Source organism: Pseudoliparis swirei, chromosome 20 (assembly GCF_029220125.1).
Source record: "Pseudoliparis swirei isolate HS2019 ecotype Mariana Trench chromosome 20, NWPU_hadal_v1, whole genome shotgun sequence".
In the NCBI taxonomy this organism is placed as follows: domain Eukaryota; kingdom Metazoa; phylum Chordata; class Actinopteri; order Perciformes; family Liparidae; genus Pseudoliparis; species Pseudoliparis swirei.
The window spans coordinates 4,865,532-4,893,434 of NC_079407.1; the positions used below are offsets into that span (position 1 = coordinate 4,865,532).

Sequence of the window (27,903 nt, forward strand, 5' to 3'; positions counted from 1 at the left end):
GTCCTCTACCGCTGCCTAACGGTTGTAAATTGCGCGGCTGCAATTTCCTGAGTGCAGTACGCTCGCTTTGTCCTCTTATGTGCAGATGAATAGGCAGCTCCTCAGCTGTGATGGGAGCCTGCAACTGTGTGTGTGTGTGTGTGTGTGTGTGTGTGTGTGTGTGTGTGTGTGTGTGTGTGTGGCAGTGTATGGGGAGTGTTTTGAGTTTGTGTGCGATTACACTGCCTCAGACTATTTTTCGGTGTAATAACTGTGTGGTTTCACTTATATTTTTTAAATTAACTTTCTTTTTTTTACAGTCAAACCTTTTGTCATGTGTCTGTCTGTCTGTCTGTCTGTCATGTGTCTGTCTGTCTATCATGTGTCTGTCTGTCTGTCATGTGTCTGTCTGTCTGTCTGTCTGTCTGTCATGTGTCTGTCTGTCTGTCTGTGTCTGTCTGTCTGTGTCTGTCTGTCTGTCGTCTGTCGTCTGTCATCTGTCTGTCTATTTGTCTGTCTGTCATGTGTCTGTCTATCTGTCTGTCTGCCGTGTCTGTCTGTCTGTCTGCCGCGTCTGTCTGTCTGTCTGTCTGTCATGTGTCTGTCTGTCTATCTGTCTGTCTGTCATGTGTCTGTCTGTCATGTGTCTGTCTATCTGTCTGTCTGTCATGTGTCTGTCTATTTGTCTGTCTGTCATGTGTCTGTCTGTTCTGTCTGGTCTGTCTGTCATCTGTCTGTCGCGTGTCTGTCTGTCTGTCTGCCGCCGTCTGTCTGTCGCGTGTCTGTCGTCTGTCTGTCTGCCGCGTGTCTGTTCGTCTGTCGCGTGTCTGTCTGTCGTCTGTCTGTCTGTCTGTCTGTCGTCTGCGTGTCTGTCTGCCGCGTGTCTGTCTGTCTGTCTGCCGCGTGTCTGTCTGTCTGTCTGTCATGTGTCTGTCATTCGTCTGTCTGCCGCGTGTCTGTCTGCCGCGTGTCTGTCTGTCTGTCTGCGCGTGTCTGTCTGTCTCGTCTGGTCGCGTGTCTGTCTGTCTCGTTCGTCTGTCTGCCGCGTGTCTGTCTGTCTGTCTGTCTGCCGCGTGTCTGTCTTCGTCTGTCTGCCGCGTGTCTGTCTGTCTGTCGTCTGCTGTCTGTCTGTCTGTCTGTCTGTCGTCTGTCTGCCGCGTGTCTGTCGTCTGTCTGTCTGCCGCGTGTCTGTCTGTCTGTCTGTCTGCCGCGTGTCTGTCTGTCGTGTCTGTCTGTCTGTCTCGCGTGTCTGTCTGTCTGTCTGCCGCGTGTCTGCCCGTCTGCCGCGTGTCTACCTGTCTGTCTGTCTGTCCGTCTGCCGCGTGTCTGTCTGTCTGCCGCGTGTCTGTCTGTCTGCCGCGTGTCTGTCGTCTGTCTGCCGCGTCGTCTGTCTGCCGCGTGTCTGCCCGTTCTGTCTGCCGCGTGTCTGTCCGCGTGTCTGTCTGTCTGTCTGCCGTCTGTGTCTGCCCGTGTCTGTCTGTCTGCCGCGTCTCTGTCTGCCGTGTCTGTCTGTCTGTCTGTCTGTCTGCCGCGTGTCTGTCGTCTGTCTGCCGCGTCTGTCTGTCTGTCTGTCTGCCGCGTGTCTGTCTGTCTGTCTGTCTCGCGTGTCTGTCTGTCTGTCTGTCTGTCTTGTGTCTGTCTGTTCGTCTGCCGCGTGTCTGTCGTCTGTCTGTCGCGTGTCTGTCTGTCTGTCTGTCTGTCGCGTGTCTGCGTGTCTGTCTGTCTGTCGCGTGTCTGTTCGTCTGTCTGTCGTGTCTGCCCGTCTGTCGCTGTCTGTCATCTGTCTGTCTGTCGTGTGTCTGTCTGTCTGTCTGTCTGTCATGTGTCTGTCTGTGTCTGTCTGTCTGTCTGTCTGTCATGTGTCTGTCTGTCTGTCTGTCATGTGTCTGTCTGTCTGTCTGTCTGTCATGTGTCTGTCTGTCATGTGTCTGTCTGTCTGTCATGTGTCTGTCTGTCTGTCTGTCTGTCTGTCTGTCATGTGTCTGTCTGTCTGTCTGTCTGTCATGTGTCTGTCTGTCTGTCTGTCATGTGTCTGTCTGTCTGTCTGTCATGTGTCTGTCTGTCTGTCATGTGTCTGTCTGTCTGTCTGTGCCTACGTCTCCGTTTCCATCTCTAACAGACGGCTGTGCCCCGGCTCGACGCTCCTGGCGACCCAACGACATAATCTGCACGCTCAGTGAAAATGATCCGATCAATCGGCCTCACGACACGCCGCACATCCCGAGTGTGTTTGTGTTTGTGTTTGTGTGCAGGATTAAAACGCGCCGTAAACCGTAATGCATCTCACACCTGCCTCCGCTTTTTTTGTTTCTCATTATTTTAAGAGCTCCTGGAGGTTTTTAGTTTTCCCCCCCAAAAACTGAAATGAAGCAATACCGTCTGAAAAAGGGATTTATTGGACATTTAAAGTTGTGCGCTGTGCTTTAAACGTGTCACATTGCAGCTACTTTCTTGAATCGATATCTCTTCCCGCCGCGCGCGTCCATCCCCGGCTGTGTGTGGATCTCCTCGTCCTCTCGCGTGGCCTGGTTGGCTTTGTGGCTGAGCGCAGGGAGAAAGGAGGTCATGGCCGCCACTCAGATGGCAGACGGCCCTGAGACCTCTTGCTGCTGGACGTCCAGCGGAGAACCTCTGCTACATCCTTTTTCCCTCCTAAAACCCAACACACACACACACACACATTGCAAGCATGGACTCACATTCTGACCATACGTCTCTTTATCTTGCTCCACAGGTGGATGCAGACAGTGGTGCTTCCTAAATGATGTGGCACATGTCAACCTCACAGCCGACTGACTCTCAGGACCCTATTGGCCCCGTGGATATGATGTCATATGCTCCCGTTCTCTCCTCTGAGACATGTTTTGAACAATATGGGACCAGATAAATGTCACTATTTCATTACACTGCACGTTTTTATATGATTTAATTAGGGCTGTGAAACGATTAAAAATTTTAATCGGATTAATCACAGGTTTTTGTGGATTAATCATGATTAATCACATATTACCGATATTCTCGGTATATTTTGTGAGAACATAGAGATTTATGACAAAAGACGGATATATACATTTATACATTCTTCTATACAATGGTGCTGCAACTCAGCAGTTATTTAGCAGTTTTCTTCCATATGGAACATTAATACATCTTCATCTTTGGCTCTCTTCGAAGGCGGTCGCATTTTCTCTCCCTCTCCTCCCCATGACCTTCCCTTCCCTGCTTGGCTCCTATCGTCATGTCTTGTCTTGTTTTATACTTGAGAGACTCTCTCCTCATCGCTCTTCGAACTAAAAACCATGGACCGATCAACTGATCATCTGATCAACTGGTCTCTCAACGCACTGACACCGCCTTCTCGACGAGAAGCTTGGGTTCGGGGGAACCTGCCCGTCCTGCCGGGACGTTGCAGCTGGTTACACGATGGACGTGTCGTGTGCCTAGCAGCCCTTTCCGTGGAGGACGTAGATGACATCTACCTATTCGGAACTATGATTACAGGATTTCTGCTGTTTGGATTTGGCGTTGCCCTGGTTTATCGGAAAATTAAGGAAACGGTGACAGCCGTTAAAAGCCCCCTAAGGCTGCCCGACGAAATTGGATCGATCTGAAAAATGGGAGGAAAGTGGTGGAATAATAGGTGCGCAAATTGGATGTAGCTGCTGGAAGACCAAACAATCCCAATCTTATCTGCTTTGGGCTCCCACAACCAGAACGGGCCATGGCCAAGCCCGTTACTGGAACAACAACTCCTGAAGATCGCTGAAGTGAGAACCTCTCTCATTCCTTCCCCTATCCACAGACACCTGTGGTTGTTTTCTCCCAGGACCTTTCAAGGCTATCTCCATGGCAACGACCATCTTGCGGACTGTGAACTCTGTCTGTTGTGGCCTGGGGGAGGACGACATACCAGGCCACGCACGCACGAACTTTCAACATACTGATATGCATTCACTACCCCCCTCCCCCCATCCCACGCCTTCGCCTGCTTCTTACCCCCAGTGTGACCGGATGGGGCTGTGGCTGGCGCCGTGAAAGGCTGCTGGACCGGCTGGCTGCTTGTCGGTGCTGGTTACCTTCTGCCCCCAATGGATTGTCTTAGATCACCCAGTTGTTGGATTACCTCCGCTCCCCCCTTCCTACTCGTTGCAAGTCATGTCTAAAATGTATGTGCTTATGTGCTAAGGTGTTTTTTTCCTGCTCCCACACTGTACCCCTCTCGGGGCATAGTCGGGGGGTTGGTGTTTTTTTCTCGCCTTCTTCCCTCATGTTATACTGTAATCTTTCATCCACCCTTTCTTGCAATTTCGATGCTTTTGTACCTGTACTCTGGCAAACGACAAATAAATCAAATCAATCAATCAATCCTAAACAGAATGTTTAACCCTCCTGTTACCTTTCGGGTCAATTTGACCCCATTCAATGTTTAATGTCTGTGTTCTTTGGGGTCAATGTGACCCCAGGCTGTTTTTCACTGTGTCAAACATATCAGAAATATCAACTTTTTTATTTATTTAAAGGGCTATTTAGGTAGTCAACAAACAAACATAAAGTACCTCACACTTAAACTTGGGAAGCAATATTAATTCTAATAATTTTCTGGAGGTTTTAATTGCTGGGGTCAAATTGACCCCGAGGGTAAAATATGTTCGTAAATGTAAAGGTAACAGGAGGGTTAAACAGAGCATTTTTCTCTTGTTTGTCAACCATTAACTCCACCATGATACAATCTAAAGGTGGACAGATTGACAAGTGACATTTTTTTTGCTCGGTCCCGATGCGCGCACGGAGCTCTGTGGCGCGAGACGGAGATCGATAAGTGTTAACGCAACGCGAAGAGACAGAAATGACATGCTGCTGTGGAGATACGATCAACAACAGACGTTTAGTTTAATAAAAGAACAAAGACGTGCTATAGAGAACATGTCAGGAGGGCGGGCCAATCTTTTTAATGTCATGCGATCTACCGACACTACGCCGCGATCGACTGGCAGGTCGCGATCGACGTGTTGAGACCCTGATCTACAGGAAGTAAAAGTCGTAACAAGGTTTCCGGAGGTGAACCTGGGGAAGGATCATTACCGATGAACAGACCGTCTGCATGAGAGCGGACAGAGTTCAGATTGAAGGTGTATTGGAAGCTCATTTTGCAAGTGACTTTTTTTTCGTCCCGACGACCAACAACAGACGGATTGGAAGCTCATTCTGCGCATGCGCTAAATGCGTTAAAAAAAAAAAAATAGTTAAACCTGTAATTGAGTTAACGCGTTATTTTTCACAGCACTAGATTTAATCCATAAACTGCGTATATACTTTGTAATCAATATTCTCCAAAGCATACAAAGTGTTCTCATGTACCAGACCCCATGCCACGAGCCCACGCTGCTCATTACACACTTTATTTCACAGAAATTGCCACCACAAGGTTAAATTAAGATTGATTGGTTCGTTATGTTTTCTTAGGTGCATTCAAGGACACGGCAACAAGGGTAGCGTTTGTTTTGAAGGTTTATGCTCAATTTAGAAGTTTAACTTATCATTGCTTGGCAGTGTTGGATACAAACATTTTTATTTGTAGAGGTAAATGAGCTATAGGTTGGAAAACAAATGTGTAAAAATGAAGAGAGTGTTAAAGCAGTTGGCAGAAATTGTGAATACACCAATGGGGGTAAAGTCTAACAATATGATTTAAATTAATCTATTGGTACTGCAGTAATGACCAATGAATATGACCATTGAGGATCGAGGTTAGGGGGTGTCGGCTGTCCAGAAACATTGCCTAATTCCACTACATTGAGTATCACCTAAAAGAAAAACAAACACGCAAAGGATATCAGAGCTTTACAAAAAAAAACATGCAGTGAATTTTCCCATTGGCATTAGCATGCAGTGGCTTTCTTTAAGCTATCTTGGCGCTTGAGGTGTAATGAGGGATGTGAGTGATGTGGATTTGGCATCATGGTGGGTTAGTGATCTGTGTCCTTCAATGAATTTCTCATATCTGCAGGAAAGACACTTAAAAACCCTCCTGGTGGACATGACTGTACTGCTGCTTACTCTGCATACTGATGTCTGCATAGGAAGAAGAAGAAAAAAAAATTCCTCTGCGCAAATCAATAAAAATATCCCGTTAGAGCTCATGAGACAGTGTGTTGGAGCTAAGTGTTTGCGTCGTTACGCGACCTCCCCTCGGCCTTTCCGCGGGGAGGAGTCACAGCCTCGGACAAACAGCGCGCCGTTGTCGGCCTCGTCTGAAACGTTCGGTTTGTTTGATGACAAAAATGTCTCCGGCCGGGAGGGAAGGGGGGGGGGGGCAAAGGTCACGTGGTCGTGTTGGAGGGTACGTGAAGGCAGCGTCTGTTTGGCCTCTCCTCGGGCGGATCTTAGTTCCTTCTAAAACACCGTGACAGATGTTCTCAATTACAGATTATCATCATTTCTCATTTCTTCACCACATATTCTCCATGACCTCATTTCACCAAAACATGCACGATCTCTTTCCCCCTGTGAGTCACAAAATTTTAAAAAACACAGCTATCTTTCCAGCAATTGATGAAAACACCCTTTAATCCCCCCCCCCCCCCCAGACTGGATCATTCCTAAATGATTTTCGATGACGCTGCGAAAACTTTTCTTCAGTAATGGAGTTCTGGAACAACGTCCCCCTTTTCAAGTCGACAAGCAGAGAGTAAATGTGTACGACAAATGGATTTCTTCAGGCTCGGACAATATAAGACTGACAGACTCGCCACGTTGAAGAAATGTCTCCTGATCGATATTAATGTTCTGAAAAATCTTTTTTTTTTAGAATTAGTCCCACAGGTGGCGTGAACCTCAAGCTTTTATTAGAGAATAAATAACAAACAGTTTAGGGAGGATAAACAACAGCTCAGAAACAATGTAAACATAAATCCATTGTCCGTGTGTGTGTGTGTGTGTGTGTGTGTGTGTGTGTTTATCTGGATTATCTCACACCTAGCAGCCCAGAAAGACGAGGTCAGGAAATTTGATCACATAAAACAGCATGATAGACATTACATCGCGGGAAACCACGCATGAACATTACACACACAAACACACACACACTCCTCTTAGCTACATGCCTACATGCTGTAATCTGGAGCTCAGCTCGTCAGATGCTCAGGGTAAACAAACAGGGACGGCGACCTCAACACGGAGAAGAGACTCCACACGCGCAGAAACACACTCACAACTTTGGATTTATTTCAAGATAAAAGTAGACTTTCAGTTTCATGCCCGCTCCTTCTCCCTCGATCTGACTGTTTATTTTCGTTGAAGTCGTTAAAATTACATTCTAATCTCAACATTGAAATAAATAATTGTATATTTTGTGAAGGTGGGTTGGCTGATGTGTGTCGGCCCATTCAGATGGATCCCCAAAGCGGTTTTGACACACGTCATATCACCGAAATACTCGACCAATACATTTGAATCAGCATGTGAGCGTGTCACGTGGAGGCTTCTTTCAACATAACCACCACCCTGGTGGCTCTTTAAATGAGTATGGAAAGTAAAATGTGTAACTTTACCCCAATAACAATGTGTGTTGTGTGTGTACTCCTCTATTGCGAATCCCGTGGATATTCACATGGATGCGTTGAAGACACGCGTCCACCTGGATCTCGGGTCCTACTCGACTTCGTGGGAACACGTCCGTCCACAACGCCGCTGAGGGAACGTGATCGTGCTCAGATTTACGGCAGCGAAGATCCGGGTGGTCTGAGCGCACTCGCCAAAGTGGCGCAGAGTCCCGTCCGGTAACTCTTAGCGGCTTTTAGCGTCAACCCTGATCACTCGTGACATTCTCTTCCTCTGAAATGACCTTGGAGTTTCACCCCGTCGCCCCAGCGCAGCCCTTTGTTCCATCGCTTTGTTCGGCCGCTTCCCGAATTCACACGAACGCAACCGGCTTGACGAGCTGCTCCTGCGTGTGACTGCATGGAACGTGTGTGTGTGTGTGTGTGTGTGTGTGTGTGTGTGTGTGTCCCTGTATGCGTAGATGCGTGTGTGCAATTTGCAACAAGGTGTGCGCTCACCGTGTGCGTCACGTCCCCGTCGACGCTTACGGACGCGTGGAAACGTGCGCGGCAGTTTTTAACACTTCTTTTGTGAGGTCTAAGTTAATGTGTAGTGTATGTGCGAAGGCAATGCATATATGTAACCGCAACCAGCAGTCTGCCAGTGTGTGTGTGTCTGTGTGTGTGCGTGTGTGTGTGTGTGTGTGTGTGTGTGTGTGCGTGTGTGGAGAGAGCAGCTGCAATACAGAGCCTGTCGTGGGTGTGAGGTAATTAGTGCAGAAGATGATTGTATTATTTGGACGGCCGACCGGCGCCGGGGTTTCAAAGTGAAGGGAGGCAGGTGAGCTCGTACGGCCCGCGGCTGCATGTTAACCAACTCGAATGGAATCAGAGAAGTCCCGCAAGAGGGGGGAAGAGAGAAAGAGCAAGAGAGAGGGAGAAAGGAAGGAAGGCAAGGTGAGAAAGAAAGAAGAAGTAAAAGAGTAGCAAGCCAGGAAGCAACAGTGGGATAAAAATTCTCAACAATAAATCAACAAAACAAATCAGTCCATTAGCTTCAGGATGCTCGTCGCCGTGCAACTGATGCGTAGTTTCTCTAGAGAAGGCGCTACGTGGCATGGCTGTCCTGCAGGTCTACACTTTGACAGCGAGAGTCGTCTAATCTACGGACACACCGTAAACTCACGACTACGACATCTACATTACTACTAAAGTCATCTAATATGCTCCTAAAAGGTGCGTTCAGGTGCACCGGGAAGAGAGCTTTCTGTCACATACATGGCGTTAGCTTGGGTTCACTTTAACAACACGTCCTCTCTCTCCCTGTGCATTGTGCAAATATCTCTTATTTCCCAGTTTTTTTCCCCAGTTCTCTTTTGCGCTGCACCTGAACACACCTCGGCGCAGATCGGGTCACGCGTACCTGCTTCGACTGGACGGTCGGCGTCGGGAAAGCGGCGCGGGGGCGTCCACGTGGGACGATTCATTGGAGAATGAGTTACATGCATCTCAGTAGCACAGCGTACATCTCGGCCAACAGTGCACCGGCGCTCTGCGCGTCACTTAGGACCTCAACATCCCGCGATCGAGTGGCTCTACGTCAGCCGTGTGCTCTGTACCTGCTCCGGCTTGTTGGCGTTGGAGAGCGGGATCACCATCCAGATGATGTTGAGGTTGTTGAGGGCGGCGCTGGTGGTGAAGGAGCAGGGCAGCACGGCCGCCTGGCCGCGGGCCGCCTGGACGCTGCTCTGGGACACGGTCACGTCCAGCGCCCGCACGCACACTGCGGGACGGGAAGAGGAGGTGATCAGCGACTCGACACACGACGAGGTGAGCGCGGACTGTGAACCGAGGAAGTGCGACAAGAGGACAGGCGGAGCAGATCGGATATCTAGATGGAGACATGACCGTTCCAAACGGATGCAGATTGGACAATCGTTAAGAAAATATGTGCACTATTGTCTTACTGCATTTCCCATTGGACTTCCACGTGAAGGAGGGGACATCTTTAACCCTCCTGTTACCTTCACATTTACTAACATATTTTACCCTCGGGGTCAATTTGACCCCAGCAATTAAAACCTCCAGAAAATTATTAGAATTAATATTGTTTCCCAAGTTTAAGTGTGAGGTACTTTGTGTTTGTTTGTTGACTACCTAAATAGCCCTTTAAATAAATAAAAAAGTTGATATTTCTTATGTGTTTGACACAGTGAAAAACAGCCTGGGGTCAAATTGACCCCAAAGAACACCGACATTAAACATTGAGTGGGGTCAAATTGACCCTAAAGGTAACAGCAGGGTTAAGTAAATAAGAAGCGAAACCTCTGCCGTGTACATGTGAATTTTCAATATTTCTACAAGAAAGAAAAGTTGAATTTCCCTTCTCCGCGACCTTTTTATTTTTTTTATCTCTGCAGCAAAACAAACATGATTTCTGAACCAAGCTCCTCAGCTAAACACACATCTAGACCACGCTGGGAAGGAGCACATGACATATGCAATAGTTTAATGGGGGAACACGATAGGCCGTCTCTTGAGTTATTCATTCCCTAAAACGCTTTACTCCTCTCCTGCCTCTGTGGGGAAACGGCCTGTATCGATACACACTGAACCAACATGACAGGTGGGGGAGGTGATGGATTTTGTTGATACCGTTGGCTGCCTCTTGAGCACATACAAACAACGATGATACACTGAGAAGTGGCGTTCGTCGACTGGATTCAGCTTTCGGCCAGAACACACCCACAGAGACACACATGTCCATACGGCGTCCTGTTTCGAGACCGGCTAAAGACATTACAGCCTAGATTAAGTTACATCTCCCACGCACGCATGTATCCATGTCCAAAGAGCCCCATGGGAAGTACTCTTATCTAAACATGGTGAGGGGAGATCATGGCACTGATACGATTACAGATAATTGATCATGTCCTGTGAATCCTCCTTGTTAGCGATAATGTCAGATGATGATCTCGCTGTAAGCCAATAGTCGAGAAAAAAAAGTCATGCGTGTGGTCCGTGGGAGTCAAGCCAGATGTCGAGTGCACGCAATGATCGCCTCAGAATAGAAATCTCACAACCATCCATACATCCAGTATTTCCAATTCAATAAATATACGGCATTTGCTACGAAGTCCCTAATGACCTCAACAATTACCTCCCTTTAGTCCTCAAGACATCCACAATCTCAGACCACAGTGTGAATATCATGTAAAAAGCTCTAATCCGATCTTCTTTCATTCTCTGTGTACACAATGTTCACTTTGTGCACCCAGTCAAACCTCTGGACTTATTGGAGTATTAACGGCAAAGACGGGGGATGCTCACGCAAAAGGTCACGACCCTAGGCCACGACCCTAGGTCACGACCCTAGAGCGGAATATGAGATGGCGTTGGCAGCAGGAGATCAGTGCAAATGTTTATTCTCATGTCCCCTCAGAGATATTAAGTGTGCTGGATTTCGGGAGGGGAGAAAGACAGAGGACTGTTGAAGAAGAGAAAGAAAGGAAGGAAGGGGAGGCCCGAGAGGAATGAAGATAGAGAGCTTCTTATCGTCCCTAAGCCTCCTCCAAGGCAGCAGTCGCTCTCAAGCCCACAACAGCTGGAGGGCTCATTTCAAAACACTGGATTAGGGAACCTCTGTGCACAGAGCCTGTAAGCTCCCACAAGCACACAACACACACACACACACACAAAAAAAAGCCCACAAAGATACTGTACACACACACACACAGACAAGTGACATCCCAACCACTGCCGTGCACACGTATTCAAACTCATCAGTGGAGGTCATCGGGTTGACCTCCAGGGACACGTCGGAGGGACAGAGACGGAGACGGCGGGACGGATCCTCGCCAACCTAACTGCACGGTTTCTCGTCGTCGCCTCTTTATTGCATGAACATGCGATAACGCTTTATAAAGCTGTGCTCTTGAAGCGTGTCCGCTAGACGACTGCTCTTTAAAGGGTTTCAAATGGTGAGCAGCTCTTTCTCAAATATGGCCGCCCCAGATGAAAAAGAAAATGTATTCAGTATGATGCGTTTGGTGCTATTGTGGTACTAAAAATAAAAGAGCAATTCAAGTCAGATGCAAAGTATCGTCATTTTAGGAAACACTCAAAGACCAGGGCCATGGATTGAGACAGGCGCTGGTTCTTGATGCTGTTCCCCTCTTTTCTTGTATTTCTAAACACTTCTGAGTGCAGTCGTCTCCAGGCTGAGCTCAGTGATGTCGATAAACTGTCTATTCTCATTGGGTTTACCATCCAAGAGATGTTTCTGTCGAAAAACATTGATCCCTGCTGCTCTTTTTTTCTCTTCCTCCCAGTGCTCAGCGGGACCCAGAACAGCTGACTGACAGCAACCAGTCAGACCAGTGCAGCCGCCTTGCCTCCTCTCGGGCCCTATCGAAGACCGTCCGTTATTTCTAAAGCAGTGTTATCCTTTACGATGATTTGACTCAATGTCGTCACATGTATTGGCCCACGGACGAGAATTAAATGATTTAAATCTACAAATATATGTCGACTACAGCTGCTTCCTAAATATAGATTTTTAAAAAATCTCCACTCCACTGTTATTTGCAAAGATATCGACAAAAACATAAAGAACAGATTAAATTGGATTTGAAAATGGCAAAAAAATAGAGAAAAGAGGAGTGAGCTAGAGGAGGACACGAGGATCTCTCTCTCTCTCTCTCTCTCGCTCTCTCGCTCTCTCGCTCTCTCTCTCTCTCTCTCATTCATATATATATATATATATATATAAGAAGCGAGAGGAGGCGAGGAAGAGGAGGAACACAACCTCTCCCGCTTCAGGCGTGACAGTCGGCCGCTCTGATCACATTTTCAATTCAGTTTATTTGTACAGCCCAATTTCACAAATTACAAATTTGTCTCGGAGTGCTTTACAATCTGTACACATAGACATCCCTGCCCCAAAACCTCACATCGGACCAGGAAAAACTCCCAAATAACCCTTCAGGGGGGAAAAAGGGAAGAAACCTTCAGGAGAGCAACAGAGGAGGATCCCTCTCCAGGATGGACAGAACAATAGATGTAATGTGTACAGAAGGACAGATTTAGAGTTAAAATACATTCAATGAATGTGACAGAGTGTATGAATAGTTCATAGTAGGCGTATTCCACGATGGAGACCTCCACGATCCATCAGGCAGATGGCGGTGGGGAGGAGGAGTGGGCGGAGTCTCAACAGTGGGCGGAGTCTCAACAGTGGGAGTCACACACTCTTCACACTTCAGTTGTTGTGCAAATGAAATAGACGAGACAACGTGTTCATGTGTGAGCTTCAGCGGTGTGGGCGGGTGCACCGTGTTCACTTTGGGCAGCTGGTTCACCCTATTTATAAATGCTTTGTGCTAAGCTAGGCTAACAGGCAGACATGTGAGCGGGACGAAGAAAGAGGAAGTGTACCTCCCAGAAGGTCAATCACTTCCTTTGAGCTTGCGCCGCCCGTCTCCTGGCCACGTTCTGGATTCTACATCTATAATCTTTTCAAGAACCACTCAAACTGCATTCAACAGTCATAACTCAATGAGTAACATTTGATTTAGATAAGACCTTAAAAGGATGTTACCCGGCAGTAAATGTACGCCTTCAGGACAGGCCTTACTCTCTAACCGTCGTCCATGAGGTCCTCATTCATTTTTTACAACGAAGCAAATGCTGGTCCTGTCTACTGTGTGCAGACAAACTGTGCGTGCAACTACAAAAAACTGCATGACCTAAAGCTGAAAAGACCTTTCCGCCTTCTGCCAGTTCAAGGGTTGTGCACGGTCATATCCACTGACAAAATAAAAACCCCAAAAATGTGGATTTGCGTGGGTCACGGGGAACTCAGCTGATGTCAGCTTAACATCTGTCGGAGGTTTTGTTCACATGACTTTTCCCATATAATTCTGTCCTTTCCTTCAATTCCTTTCCTTCAATTCCTTTTCCTCTCCTCTCAATTCCTCACCTCCGTCCGGCTTGCAAACCCTCACCCGATGAAAGAGCCTTAAAACCCTCGTACTCATCCACTAACCCCGCCCCTTTCTAGGTGGCCTATTAGCCACAACAGCCAACTGCCTAACAGGGCCCGCTGGCTACTCCACAGCTTAATACTGTACCGAGTCTTACTCGCCCGGCTTACTGCGCTCCTAATGCATCGCTGCTATAAACAGCAGGCCTCGTAGGCCACACGCTAACAACACGTCTGTCACATTTGCGTTCGAAAAGGCACTCGAGCTCACTGTTATTTTGGAAGCGAGACGAGATGTTTCCAAGAAATTGTGACTCAAAAAACATTCGTGGTGTTTTGAGTTGTGGATCAAATGCTGCTCACAGACAAGCGAGCATCACATGAGGAGCAGAAGGTCCTCACTTAAGCACTCGGGACATGGACGGCCTCACATGCTGCAGCTGACTACTGTATCGGTGTGTGTGTGTGTGTGTGTGTGTTTCTCTGCTATCTACAGGATCAGTCTACCCCCCTGTACTCAAAGTGGTTCTCTGGAATTATATTTCCTCGTTTCTTTATCTCATCGCATTGGTTTCCTTGGTGGGAGGGACTAAGACGCAAGGAAAACACGCGAGCGAGGGGAAACGTGGCTGCAATTTAGAGACTTGGGATGTACACACATCGTCCCTGTGTGTGTGTGTGTGTGTGTGTGTGTGTGTGTGTGTGTGTGCGTGTGTAGGAACTCCATTCCCTGTCAGACTTGCATATTTGGCAAACCTGTCATCGTGTCCGCACGTACAATCTAACATCCTGGCAAGCGTATACCTGCCAGTAAGTTGGCATGATTGGCAAGGGGTGCCGTGTTCATTCTGGCAGCCGCCATCCTCAAGTCCCTTTTTATCAGCGGGTGACGACAGCCCGGTTCTGCCAGATGTCCGAATGGAGCGGCTGAGCGTGTCTCCGGTCTGCTATGTACAGGTAAAGTCTGATTGAGATCAAACCATTCAACCACTGCTTTAGAAATGGAAATGTCCCATAAACATAGAACACAAGTACCAAAGTAAGAAGGTTTCAGTGAAACCACCGGACCCTGAACCTGCCGTCTCCACGCCACCAGGTGAGGCCCGTCTACTCCTCTGTCTACACCGTAAATACAGTCTGAGCTCCTATAAGACTAGAGGGCTATTCCTGGAACCAGCATTTAGCCTAAGGTGACCTCGTCTGCTGGTCCTTAGTCAGTAATTGGCCTGGAAGCAGAGATTTAGCTCTTATATTCTTTGTTATTTTCTTTTTTTTTTTATTCCCCACTCATTCTGCCTGGCTTAATCTGCCCCTCTGTGTTGCTCTTCTTCCTCTCCTTCACTGGAGTAGCTTTCCCAATGAAGACTTGGGGATTTTCGAGCCCGCCGACGCCCGGCCCGGGCCTCTCGGGAGCCGCGGCGCTCCTCGCAGGTGATTTGATCGCCGCGGTTCTCCAACAATAAGGGCCCTTAATGATTTATCGGCCGTTTGAGTCCCCCGTGTGGCTCACCTTCAGGATGAACTCCCGCTCAACTCGGTGCCAATTGTGTCTTATCAGAGGAGAGAGAGAGAGAGCGGCTCGGAGGTGCACTTTGGGCCGTACCATCTGATTTCTGATAGTTTGAATGGTTAAGCATCATTTGTTTTACTGCTAAAGATCTGATGTGTCTTTATTTAATAATACATATGAAGTAAAAAGAAAGAAAGCTTAAACATTTGTTTTGATTTGTCTATTTTACCTTTCTGTAGCCTGGTTGGATGAAAGGAAATGTGTACAGTATATATATATATATATATAGAGAGAGAGATAGATATCTCTATATATATAAATACATATATATATATATATACATATATACATACATAAATACATATATATACATATATATAGAGAGAGAGATATCTCTATATATATATAAATACATAAATATATATATAAATATATATATATAAATACATACATATATATATATATAGAGAGAGAAAGAGAGAGAGATATCTCTCTATATATAAATACATATATATATATATAGAGAGAGATAGATATCTCTATATATATAAATACATATATATATATATACATACATATATATACATATATATATAGAGAGAGATATCTATATATATATAAATATATATATATACAGGACTGTCTCAGAAAATTAGAATATTGTGATGAAGTTCTTTATTTTCTGTAATGCAATTAAAAAAACAAAAATGTCATGCATTCTGGATTCATTACAAATCAACTGAAATATTGCAAGCCTTTTATTCTGATTTATTGCTGATTATGGCTTACAGCTTAAGAAAACTCAAATATCCTATCTCTAAATATTAGAATATCATGAAAAAGTATACTAGTAGGGTATTAAACAAATCACTTGAATTGTCTAATTAACTCGAAACACCTGCAAGGGTTTCCTGAGCCTTGACAAACACTCAGCTGTTATAAATCTTTTTTTTAACTTGGTCTGAGGAAATATTAAAATTTTATGAGATAGGATTTTAGAGTTTTCTTAAGCTGTAAGCCATAATCAGCAATATTAAAAGAATAAAAGGCTTGCAATATTTCAGTTGATTTGTAATGAATCCAGAATGCATGACATTTTTGTTTTTTTAATTGCATTACAGAAAATAAAGAACTTTATCACAATATTCTAATTTTCTGAGACAGTCCTGTATATATATATATATATATAGAGAGAGAGAAAGAGAGAGAGATATCTCTATATATATAAATACATATATATATATATATATAGAGAGAGAGAGAGAGATATATATATCTTGCTTGAGCCGTTGTTAACAAACAAGTGTAGTGTTTTATTAGTGTGTGTCTGTCGACTCCTGAACCATTTCATGTGATGAGCTCAGCGGGATGGAGTCAGTCAGAGGACTGCAGGGAGCAGATCGGACCAGACCCATTTCCTCACAGGAGTTACAGATACTTCCTGGTTCAACATCTCTCATAGCAAAATGCTTTTATTTATTTATTATCTTGTCCAGATAGTGTGTCCCTCGTGAGCCGTTCTCTTCTCTCTTCGTGTTGGTCGACCCCTTCGTCCATCGCTCATTGTAAGTGGAAACAAACAGAGACATTCAAATATGTTCTGAAAACACACACTAGATGCACGATCAGTCTCGTCAAAATTGAGCTATTTTTAAAGGACCGACAACTCATTGACTGCGCTTTACCAGCTGTCTTGCGTGCACACACACACACACACACATACACACACACAGTGTCAAAAAGGTTAGCGCTCTCCTTGCGAACAGATGCTCTCAGTTGACTCCGCCATGACACACGACCAGCAAGGGGTGCATGTTGTTATTTAGAAAAGAAAAAAAACAGTTATTGATTCCCAGAAGAAAACTCATTTTGATCTCATTTAAAAATCGGTTTTGTCCCCCCCCCCCCCCCCGTCTCATTTAGTGACAACATTTACAGATCATCACGCTCATCTTTTACTCTTTTTTTATTGATCACAGAAGAGAGGGGGGGTGGTGTAAATTGTGTTTTCCCGGGTTTGTGTCAGTCAGCTCCATCGAATAGTGTATTTAAACAAAGACACACGTGAGGAAAGTCATGTGAGAACTTATCTCATCAGCCTTTCTGAGAATCACAACGCTCTTCCTTCTTCTATCCAAGTTATCGCATCACCAGATGAATCAGTTGAGGATGTCCAGTCGTCCCCGTGATGTTGTTTATTCCTTTCTTTGATTTCGGGCTCAACCTGCTCTGATCTACTCTGAATAATCAGATATAAATACAAAAAACAAGATACACGTCAACAGCCATTTGTAAAAAAAACTCAAGTAACTGCTTCTGTGTGAGGATTTTTGCCCTTCTTTTTGTTGTTGTTGCACAAACCCTATAATCTTTGCCTGCAGTAGGTGTTGACCGGCATGGTTGATGCTTTCTAACTAACTGCTCTTGAATGTTTGATGTCGGTCAAACGCTGGCTCAGCAAATACTGGGAACCAGTCTATATCCTCATTCTGCACACTGGTCAAATTGACATCCCATTTCATTCAGAGAGAACTTTACTTCACTGTAACACACACACACACACACACACACACACACACATCCATGGTTCTTCGACGATTCAGCAACAACAACAAAAACATGCTGACTCGGCACTCTGTAGGCGACGGCTTTTTCCCAGACGGCAAGGGAAGCAGGAAGTCGAGAGCACCGAAGTCTGATCGCTGAAGTTTCCTTCCACTCATACGTAACAATTCCCCAAAAAAGGACGTTGAGTAATTATTCTACTTAACATTTATGACAAACTATTGTGCTGGCCCTCACGAGGTATCACGAAAGTAAGGATTTTTTTGTGCAGCACTGGGCTTGGATTGCATCAAATTGTGCAAAAGTTAAAACATGTCTGGCATTGAAGTGTGTTTCATTACATATATATGGTTCAATATTCCGATTATTTAGCAACATGTATGTATTATTCAAGGTATTTAGCCAGAAACGCAGTCGGCCTAAACCATTTAGATGGAGGCACTCCTTTGGCGTTCATTTAAAGTCACATTGAGGACTCGCTGTCGTTTTTTTGTCGTTCCTACAGCCAGCGTGGCTCCACTGTGGGAGTTAGATAATGCGGTTGTCAGTCAGTGACCTCTTCCTCGGAAACAGGCGCTGCTTAAGCATCGGGGTGTGTGTGTGTGTGTGTGTGTGTGTGTCTACGCATGTGCTCGACGGAGCAGAGCCCCAATGCCGAGCACATCTGCTCCGGACGCCCGTGGCAGCGCCATATGGCTGGCAAACGCACGCCTCCTATTCCTCCTCCACAAAAGAGAGAGAGAGTTTGCAGTGAAAAGAGGAAAAATGGGGTGTAAATTAGAGTGCGTGCGTGACGCAGGAGAAGGCGTGTGAGAGACGAGCGCGAGGGAAGGAAGGCGGAAGAGAGGAACAGCTGATGAGTGAGGAGCCCATTAGCCCCGGCAGACAAATGCACTCACATTACGGATTTAAACACCCCGACACGACCACATTCCTCTCTCCACAGCAGGCCCAGGTGAAGTAATGATTACAAAAATACATATTTTCCATGCAAAGTCCTTACCCGACTTCAGTACAAGAATAATGTTATGCTGGTGGGACGTCATCAACCAGCAGACACAGGAACGTCTTCTTCCCACTGGCCTCACTCTGATGAACAGTTAGTCAGACACGTCTATACTTGCACTATTACCACTTCTCTCTGCACTAACATTCACATTCATTGTCACTGTTGTTGTTTTATATTGTACATACATGCTGTTACTATATGGTCTCCAATGTCTTTTTCACATTTATCCTGTTATTTGTAAATCCCATGTACGTACGACGAGAGTGGGAGTGGAACCGAGTCAAATCCCATGTATGTGCACACACACATGAGACAGAGGAGTGGCTGAGGGCAGGTGAGGGAAATTAACCGATCAAGGAGATAGAGAAGTGGCTGAGGGCAGGTGAAGGGAATTAACCTATCAAGGAGACAGAGGAGCGGCTGAGGGCAGGTGAAGGGAATTAACCAATCAAGGAGACAGAGGAGCGGTTGAGGGCAGGTGAAGGGAATTAACCAATCAAGGAGACAGAGGAGCGGCTGAGGGCAGGTGAAGGGAATTAACCAATCAAGGAGACAGAGGAGCGGCTGAGGGCAGGTGAAGGGAATTAACCAATCAAGGAGACAGAGGAGTGGCTGAGGGCAGGTGAAGGGAATTAACCAATCAAGGAGACTGAGGAGCGGCAGAGGGCAGGTGAAGGGAATTAACCAATCAAGGATACAGAGGAGCGGTTGAGGGCAGGTGAAGGGAATTAACCAATCAAGGAGACAGGGGAGCGGCTGAGGGCAGGTGAAGGGAATTAACCAATCAAGGAGATAGAGAAGTGGCTGAGGGCAGGTGAAGGGAATTAACCAATCAAGGAGACAGAGGAGTGGCTGAGGGCAGGTGAAGGGAATTAACCAATCAAGGAGACTGAGGAGCGGCTGAGGGCAGGTGAAGGGAATTAAACAATCAAGGAGACAGAGGAGCAGCTGAGGGCAGGTGAAGGGAATTAACCAATCAAGGAGACTGAGGAGCGGCTGAGGGCAGGTGAAGGGAATTAACCAATCAAGGAGACAGAGGAGTGGCTGAGGGCAGGTGAAGGGAATTAACCAATCAAGGAGACAGAGGAGCGGCTGAGGGCAGGTGAAGGGAATTAACCAATCAAGGAGACTGAGGAGCGGCTGAGGGCAGGTGAAGGGAATTAACCAATCAAGACAGAGGAGACACAGAGGAGAAGCGGAACAGGGTGTTACTCAAGGCCCAAGCATAAACGCACCAACGTATGTCCTTCTACAACATGTCCTGCAGTCCCCGTGAGGAAAAAGTATATTTCTATGACCATAGAGCAATGATGTCACCTGTTGGTAATGTTGTGCAACTTACCGGACGATGAGTACATTACGAATGTGTTGGCTGTAGGGTTTGTGTATACTAGAGCGGAGACTACATCCTTCCATCTTACTTCTTGCTGACACGCTAAGGAGAAGCAGATGTTGACTCCATGTGGCTCAAAGAGAGCCACATGGCGACGCTCGGCGTGACCCGAGGGACTGAGCGTCCCCGGTCAGCAAAGATGTGGAGGACAAATGGTTTTAAAAAGATCCATATCTGCCTGCGCTAAATATTTACCACTACGGTAATGTGCATACTCTAAGCGTAACTGCTAGAAACTATCACCCCCCATCTCCTCAGAAGAGTGTGTGAATCATACGAATTACAGCATATTACGGAAGTTGTGCCATTCATTTTTAACATTTCAAATGTTTTATGAGACATGTGAATCGTTTTGACCATGTTTACAGTATCAGAGGCACCAGGCATTGCATTACACGCCTCTACGCCGCCCTCCTCCTCCCCATCATCTCTTCATCTCCTCCAGATCCTTTCTTTCTCTCCATTCCCTCCTCTTCTCTCCTCTCCTCTCCTCTGCTGCCTGGGGCTTTTCATGAAGGCTGAGTTAATATGAGCAAATCAATACCGTCAGTGCATCTGCTGTCGAGGGTGTAGGTCAGAGACTTTGTGGTGGGCATATGTGGTGGTGGTGGTGGTGGTGGTGGGGGGGGGGGGGGGATATGTTGCTAAATGCAAGCCAATTGATCTTTTCGGCACGTCTGTGTGTGTGTGCGGCGTCCACGGAGACTCCTCAGGGCCTGACTGACAGGCAGTGAGCTGGTTGTGATGTGAGCCTCAGAGGCGGACTGTGTGTGTGTCTGTGTGTGTCTGTGTCTGTGTGTGTCCATGTTCGTATGCATACTGCTGTGGTCATGTGGGTTTTGTATACAAACAATATGAGAGCCGTGATATAATACCCACATAACAAATGGTGGGAGAAGTATTCAGACCCTTTACTAAAGTAAACAACAGTGTCAAATACTCTCATTAAAAATACAAGTCCTATAAACATGTTACATGGGTAAAAGTACTTCAGAAAGATGGGCTAAAAGTTTTGAAATTAAAAATACTAATTGTGCAACCGTGGGGCCATTACTTCACCGTCATTTGATATTTAAAGAAACTGCAGTTCTTTAAATGGCCACCTGAGGCTGGCTCCAAAAGTGAGTCATTCCCATAGACCCATATATATACATATATATATACACATATATATATATATGTATATATATACACATATATATATATACATACATATATATACATATATACACATATACACACATATATATATATACATATATATGAATAAGACGTCAGTGTTGGAATAAATATTAAACTTCAAAATAATAACGCGTGTTTTTTTTTGCATTGAATCATACTGGGATGTTTTCCTGAAATTGATTGGATGACCCTACCCCAAAGAAATTATTCCACCATCCGCCACTGCAACACAGATATGTTTAATCCTGCCCTTCGACACTTACAATAACGTTGATGTATTTAGGGGCCATGGCACATTATCTTCCTTTGATCCGTCTTGCCATCCTGACTCTATGGCTCTGTCACTCGTGCTAGACCCCCGTCTGTGAACTAAAATCCATATGAGCTGGACGGCAAGACTGCGCCACTATTAATGGAGCGTAACATCCATCTATGGGTTTTTTTTTAAACGTTGACGGCTTCATGCGATGGCCTTCGGGTTTCACTCACAGCCGACTGGCAGCTGGCTCGATGTCCTGAGTGTGTGGTTGAAAAGGACACAGGAGGTTAAGGTGAGCCACTAAAACGTCCCCAAACAAGACGACCGCGAGGAGCGCCTAGAGGTTATTTTACAATTTGAGCTTGTGGGAAACGGCCATGATTCACTCTTTGATAAATCAGATTTGGGTACAAGTTCAGCAGAAGTCAGCGGAAAGTTAATAACGCGCACGCTGTCCTCCTTCTTAGGGATTCTTTGTTGGAGCCTATCTATTCTCATGTGCACACACACACACACACACACACACGAAGAACACACCCCTCAATAATCAGTTGAGCTATTCACTGCTCTGGGTTATACACAGAATGAACGCATTCATCACGTAATTACTGTGGAGGCAGTCACACACTTCATCAGTCTATTCCGGTCTCAAAGAGCCCGGGAGAGAACAGGGAACGCATTCGATTCCCAAGAGATATTATGGGATTCTTATACCTCAATAAGGGGAGTCAAAAGAAGGGAGCGGGATTTACGACGGCATCAAAGTGACATCCTGACTGATTCACACGTCTGTATAGGAGAAAGAGGAGGATTCAAGGAAGGCGGACGCTCGCATCATTGAAAGGGCTCATAAATCGTTTCAAAAACCCTCTCCCGTGCTAAGAAGTGTCTTCAGGAAATATAACTGTCTTCCTCACGAGGGGGGAAATATGAGGCAATTCATAGAGGCCGAGGAAGCCGTAAAGGAAGAGGTCTCTGTAAGGGATGTGGTGATAAATATAAAAAAAGGGGGAGAGGTATAAAAGACGAGGCCTTAATGTCGGGTGATGTATGTGGGGGCGAGCTCTGGGAGGATGCTGGAAATCAATGGAGTAAAAAGACGTGGAATGGTGGATGTGGCCTATGAACATGAAAGAGGCTGGAGTTGCCTCTAATACACAATGATTAGTGGGAGAGGAGTCACATGTTGATATATATTGATGATCTATCGGACATGAATGGGTCTAGCATGGACTGAGAAGTGGATAAATGCATGGATGTATTATTTGTGGCATACAATTTCTTTCTTTCCCCCCTCAACCTTTCTTTTAATGCACTTCTGGTGTTATTTTGAACCTTATTAGTGCACGAGCAACTGCATCTCGTCCTTTGAAAACCCATCCATCTCCATAACTTTATTCTTCTTTTATTTTTAATTCCCGTGAGCAGAGGCAATGCATCTTATTTCCTATGTTTTAATGCGTAATATACCTTAAGAAGTGAGATCAATTCCTCCTGCCGCAGAGGAAGAGTTAATCCCTCAATTCATCTGGACAGGGATGTTATGTAAATGTGATTACATGTTTATTCGTAGCAGATGGGTCTGGGTGGGAGGATATGCAATGACATGAAGATGAGAGGAGGAAGAGAGGAACAGGAGAGGAGGAATCGAAGGAGACAATATGGTATTTTGTGGTCACCTTTTTCTTAAAAAAAAAAAAAACAGACAGACACAGTTCCCCACTTACACTACATGAATAAAAACAGAGGAACTCCATAATGTAGGAGAAGAAAATCAAGGGGCTCTTCTAAAAGTTCAAAATGTATAGACTTGACCCACCCGGATATTGTCTCTTTTGAATTGTTGAAATAATACAAATACATAGCAAATAATCCCCCCCCCCCCTGTTTTGGGTGCTCCTGCATTTGGGAATCGACAACATACATTGTGGTTCAAGTATCTCCATCGGCGCCATCATTTATTCAGAGACCTGTCCTGTATCCCCCACAATTCATTCTTTGAGGAGTTATTTTTTGTATCCAGACAAGAAGGAATTTACTTAGTAATGAGGCATTATTTCATAATTGCTGCGGTCTTGTTTTTCCATTTCTGCCGTCGTCTCATTCCGTGTCTCGTTACGTTCTGCTTTATTTCGTGTTAAATTATACATTTCCCTTTAGAGTCATATCAACATTTTTAAACGGCCATTTTAGTGGGAGAAAATACGCTGCGTTGCTTTATTCCACCCACTCCCTTAAGAGCCATAACGACACCGATGTTAAAGCTAGAAATTAAGAATAGAGACATTTATTGATCAAATCATTGACTAAATCCCCCCCGACAATGTAATTTCATTATGTCCCGCTGCTGTTAACGGCTTCAGAGAAAGTAATAGCTCCATATTGTGGTTGTGCTTTGTACTGGGTTTCTCTCCCTCTCTCTGTGGACCGCTGAGACATCAAAGGGGGGGGGGGGGGAGTGCGGGTGGTATCGGCGTGTGAGATTTTTTCTTTCTTCCATCGCGGCATCATTTACATTCAAATTAATTCCATCAAAAGCCGAGCCGAATGTTCAATGAACGGAGAGTGGCGCCCGCTGTCATCTCCCTCTCTCCTCTTGAGAGAGGGGCGAGAGCAAAGTGTTGGGGGGGGGGGGGGGGGTACGGTGATGCAAGAGTTAATAAAGTGAGGGGTTTTTTTTGCATTTAATATTCAATTCAGTTTATTTGTATAGCCCAATTTCACAAATTACAAATTTGTCTCGGAGTGCTTTACAATCTGTACACATAGACATCCCTGCCCCAAAACCTCACATCGGACCAGGAAAAACTCCCAAATAACCCTTCAGGGGGAAAAAGGGAAGAAACCTGCAGGAGAGCAACAGAGGAGGATCCCTCTCCAGGATGGACAGATGCAATAGATGTAATGTGTACAGAAGGACAGATTTAGAGTTTAAATACATTCAATGAATATGACAGAGTGTATGAATAGTTCATAGTAGGCATATTCCACGATGGAGACCTCCACGATCCATCAGGCAGATGGCGGTGGGGAGGAGGAGTGGGCGGAGTCTCAACAGTGGGCGGAGTCTCAACAGGACAGTGGCGTAGTCAGGAGCAGGAATTCCACGACCCAGACCTCGATGATCCATCAGGCAGATAGGATCTATGTCGTCTCATAGGGTCCGATGACCCCATGAGACGTGAAGTCAAAAGGACTTCCGGGGAGAAAGCAGAGTTAGTAACGTGTGATTGAGAGATGAAAATTCATCCATAAGGAGAGAAAAAAGAGGAGATAGGTATTCAGTGCATCCTAAAACGTCCCCCGGCAGCTATAAGCCTATAGCAGCATATCAAGGGGCTGGACCAGGGCAAACCTGATTCAGCCCTAACTATAAGCTCTGTCAAAGAGGAAGGTCTTAAGTCGACTCTTAAACGAGGTGACTGTGTCTGCCTCCCGGACTGAAGGTGGAAGCTGGTTCCATAAAAGAGGAGCTTGTTAACTAAAGGCTCTGGCTCCCATTCTACTTTTTAAGACTCTAGGAACTACAAGTAGTCCCGCATTTAGTGAGCGTAGCTCTCTAGTGGGGCAATATGGTACTACAAGCTCCTTAAGATATGATGGAGCATCACCAATCAATGAGATCATTGGAACAAAGAAACTCGCAAATTAACTGTGGCTGATTTCTTTCGGGAGGTTTGGTGGTGAAAAAAAAAACCCCGACGTGAGTAATCAACAACATATCACGTATCCGTCACTCGTTGAACACCGTGATCAGGCCTGCACCAGAACAATCATCCCTATTGATCCATTTCAATCAATATTAGACCCAACCAGTACCACACACACACACACACACATCTGTTGTCAGGGAGCAGCCCAGAAGCAAAATTGCATAGCATGTTAGAAAACAGTAATAAATAAACCAGTGATGACTTCCCTTTGTGACGTGCTGCGGCCCCGTAATTGAATATTCATGTCGGTAAACACACGCACGCCAGCTCCTCTCCGGGGACTTACAGTTTGCGTTTATTCATAAAGTGTAAAGCCATCTCCTCTCTCATGTGCGGGAAACAACACACAACAGAAATACTTTGGAAAATGCCCTGAGTGTATCACACATGGATCATACTTATGCATATGTTAAAGCCTCTGGGTATTAATGAGACTCAGTGGATATTCATTTGCTTTTGTGACCCCCAGTGATCCATTTTTTGTTGTTGCAGACATTCAAAGCTGATTGCTATGGACAGAGGATTATTGATTTCTGATCCCCCGAGGCCGTGTGACACACACACACACACACACACACAGATACACACACACTGTAATGTCTCACTCCATTGTCTCTGTAATATCTCATTGGCACGGTGACGAGGTAGTGCCACCTTGTTGACCTGCTGGGCTCCAATATCTCTTCCTACACCACCAAAACACACACACACACACACACACACACACACACACACATCTTGATTGCATGATAATGTTGGCTCAATCTCTTATTCACTCCCTTTCTTACATTCTCTCCGCAGCCCAGATTTAATGCATGGGACACACTGGGAATGCACAGATGCATGTATGCATGCAACACACACACACACACATGCATACACACAATCGCGCGTGCACACACACACAAACGTGCACATACACGACTGATGGCAATTTAGCCTGCGTGATTACTGTGAATCTAAGCTGCTTAGAGGTTCTGTCCCATCTGGCTCTGGTGTTTGTGGCATCATTCAACCCCCCCACGCCCCCCCCCCCCCCACACACACACACCCCATGCCACCCCACCCCACCACGGCCCACACATATCGCCCCATTCGCCCCCATCCTTCTTCCCCTGGTTTCATCCCTCGTCATCCACTCTTCCCCTACATCGACACAAAACAGTCATACACACAGTGTGTGTGTGTGTGTGTGTGTGGGGGGGGGGGGGGGGGGGGAAGACAGAGGCGGAGCAAAAGGGATGATAATCCTGCGTAATCTGGGTTCACCAACTATTAGGGCTCTGCAGTGTTTTCTTACGTAATCTAATCATCCACAGAAACGTGCGGTCATCCACCGGAGTGAGCGCGCGTGTCTCAGTGTGTGTGTGCGTGTTCAAAAGTAGAAGCCGGAAGGGAAGCCTCCTTGTGCCACCTGGACCATGTGGGAGGAAGAACAGACACACACACACACACACACACAGAGACACACATACACGCACACAGGCCAGCGTTTCAGAAACACAGATATGGATTACAGTGTAATGACGCACATATGTGCTTTATCATGCACAGAGCCCTCACAAACACACACACACACACACACACACACACACAGACAGAGAACGAGATCGAGAGAAAACATTTATCCAGGGAAGTCTGTAATTTAAAGTTTAGTGCCAGATCAGAGGGCGTTCAGACTCCAGCTGCTCTAATAAACCTCCTGCCTTCTGATGATAGAGGAGGAAAACACACACACACACACACACACACACGCACACACAAACTGAACGTAATAGTATCATTTGACTTTGCCGAGTCAAAGTAAAGTATGGATGGGAAAGACATCATCCACGGAGATGGAAGTTGTGCTTTATGGCGAGCGGTGGATATTTGTGACATCCTGACATCTTCCATCATTCACACGAATAGATTTAAAGACACGAGAGCCGGCCGACGCGTTTGTGTTGGATTATCGTTGATGCATAAATGGATACGTTGACGTTACACCAACACACACTTCTTGTAACCATAAGTTAGATGCCGTGAATTGAATGAATTGCAGGTTGCACTCTCTCCTCCGCGTGTGACACAGAAGACCCGGGGTGAACATATTTAAAATGACGACGTATAGTTTCTTATGGCATATGGATATAAGGGATTATGACGTTGATCGTGCAACATGTGACGCAGCGCCCTGTTCTCTGAGGAGATCCGACACAGAGCAGGGGAGGAATCCTCGGATACTTCTGTTGTACGTTTGCAGAAGACGTCGCACTGCACTTCACGCAGATGATCCCCAGAGGATTTGGCTTTCCCTATCCTCACGACGAGAGAAAACACAATAAACACACGGGTCACCATGAGTGACTCTCGGAGGGAAAGGAAGAGGGATGTTGTCAGTAAAACTGTCGCATCTCGAGCACATCTCCATCTTTTTTCTGCGCTTTGACTCCAAAAGCCTCCTGAGGATTTCCCCCACACGATGAGACCAGATTCTATTTCAGAGAGAGATGTCGTCTTCTCGCCTTCCGTCTGCCTCACTGGCTTAACTTCTCGACCGATCTCTGCTCACCACATCTTTCTCTCTCACAAACACACATAAACACACAGGACATGCACTTTAACACACACACAAGAATCACCTAACAAACTCTAGAATAACTTCTAGCCTGAAAGAGGTGCTAATGGCTCAACTGGGGGTCCAATCAGTCATACTTTCTACTTTCTTTCACACGTGACCTTATAGATTTCCCAGTCGGGGGTCCGAATCTTGCTTTATAATACTGGCAG

General features: G+C 45.9%; 1 protein-coding gene across 1 annotated transcript in view; it reads right to left on the bottom strand.

Annotated features, from left to right (window-relative positions):
• The window catches only part of igsf11 (immunoglobulin superfamily member 11), a 104,638-nt gene that overhangs the window by 11,677 nt on the left and 65,058 nt on the right, over nucleotides 1-27,903 (bottom strand). Inside the window, exon 3 of the mRNA XM_056441007.1 lies at nucleotides 9,137-9,300. Coding sequence (XP_056296982.1) covers nucleotides 9,137-9,300 — 164 coding nt within the window. The remainder of the gene's footprint in view (nucleotides 1-9,136; nucleotides 9,301-27,903) is intronic.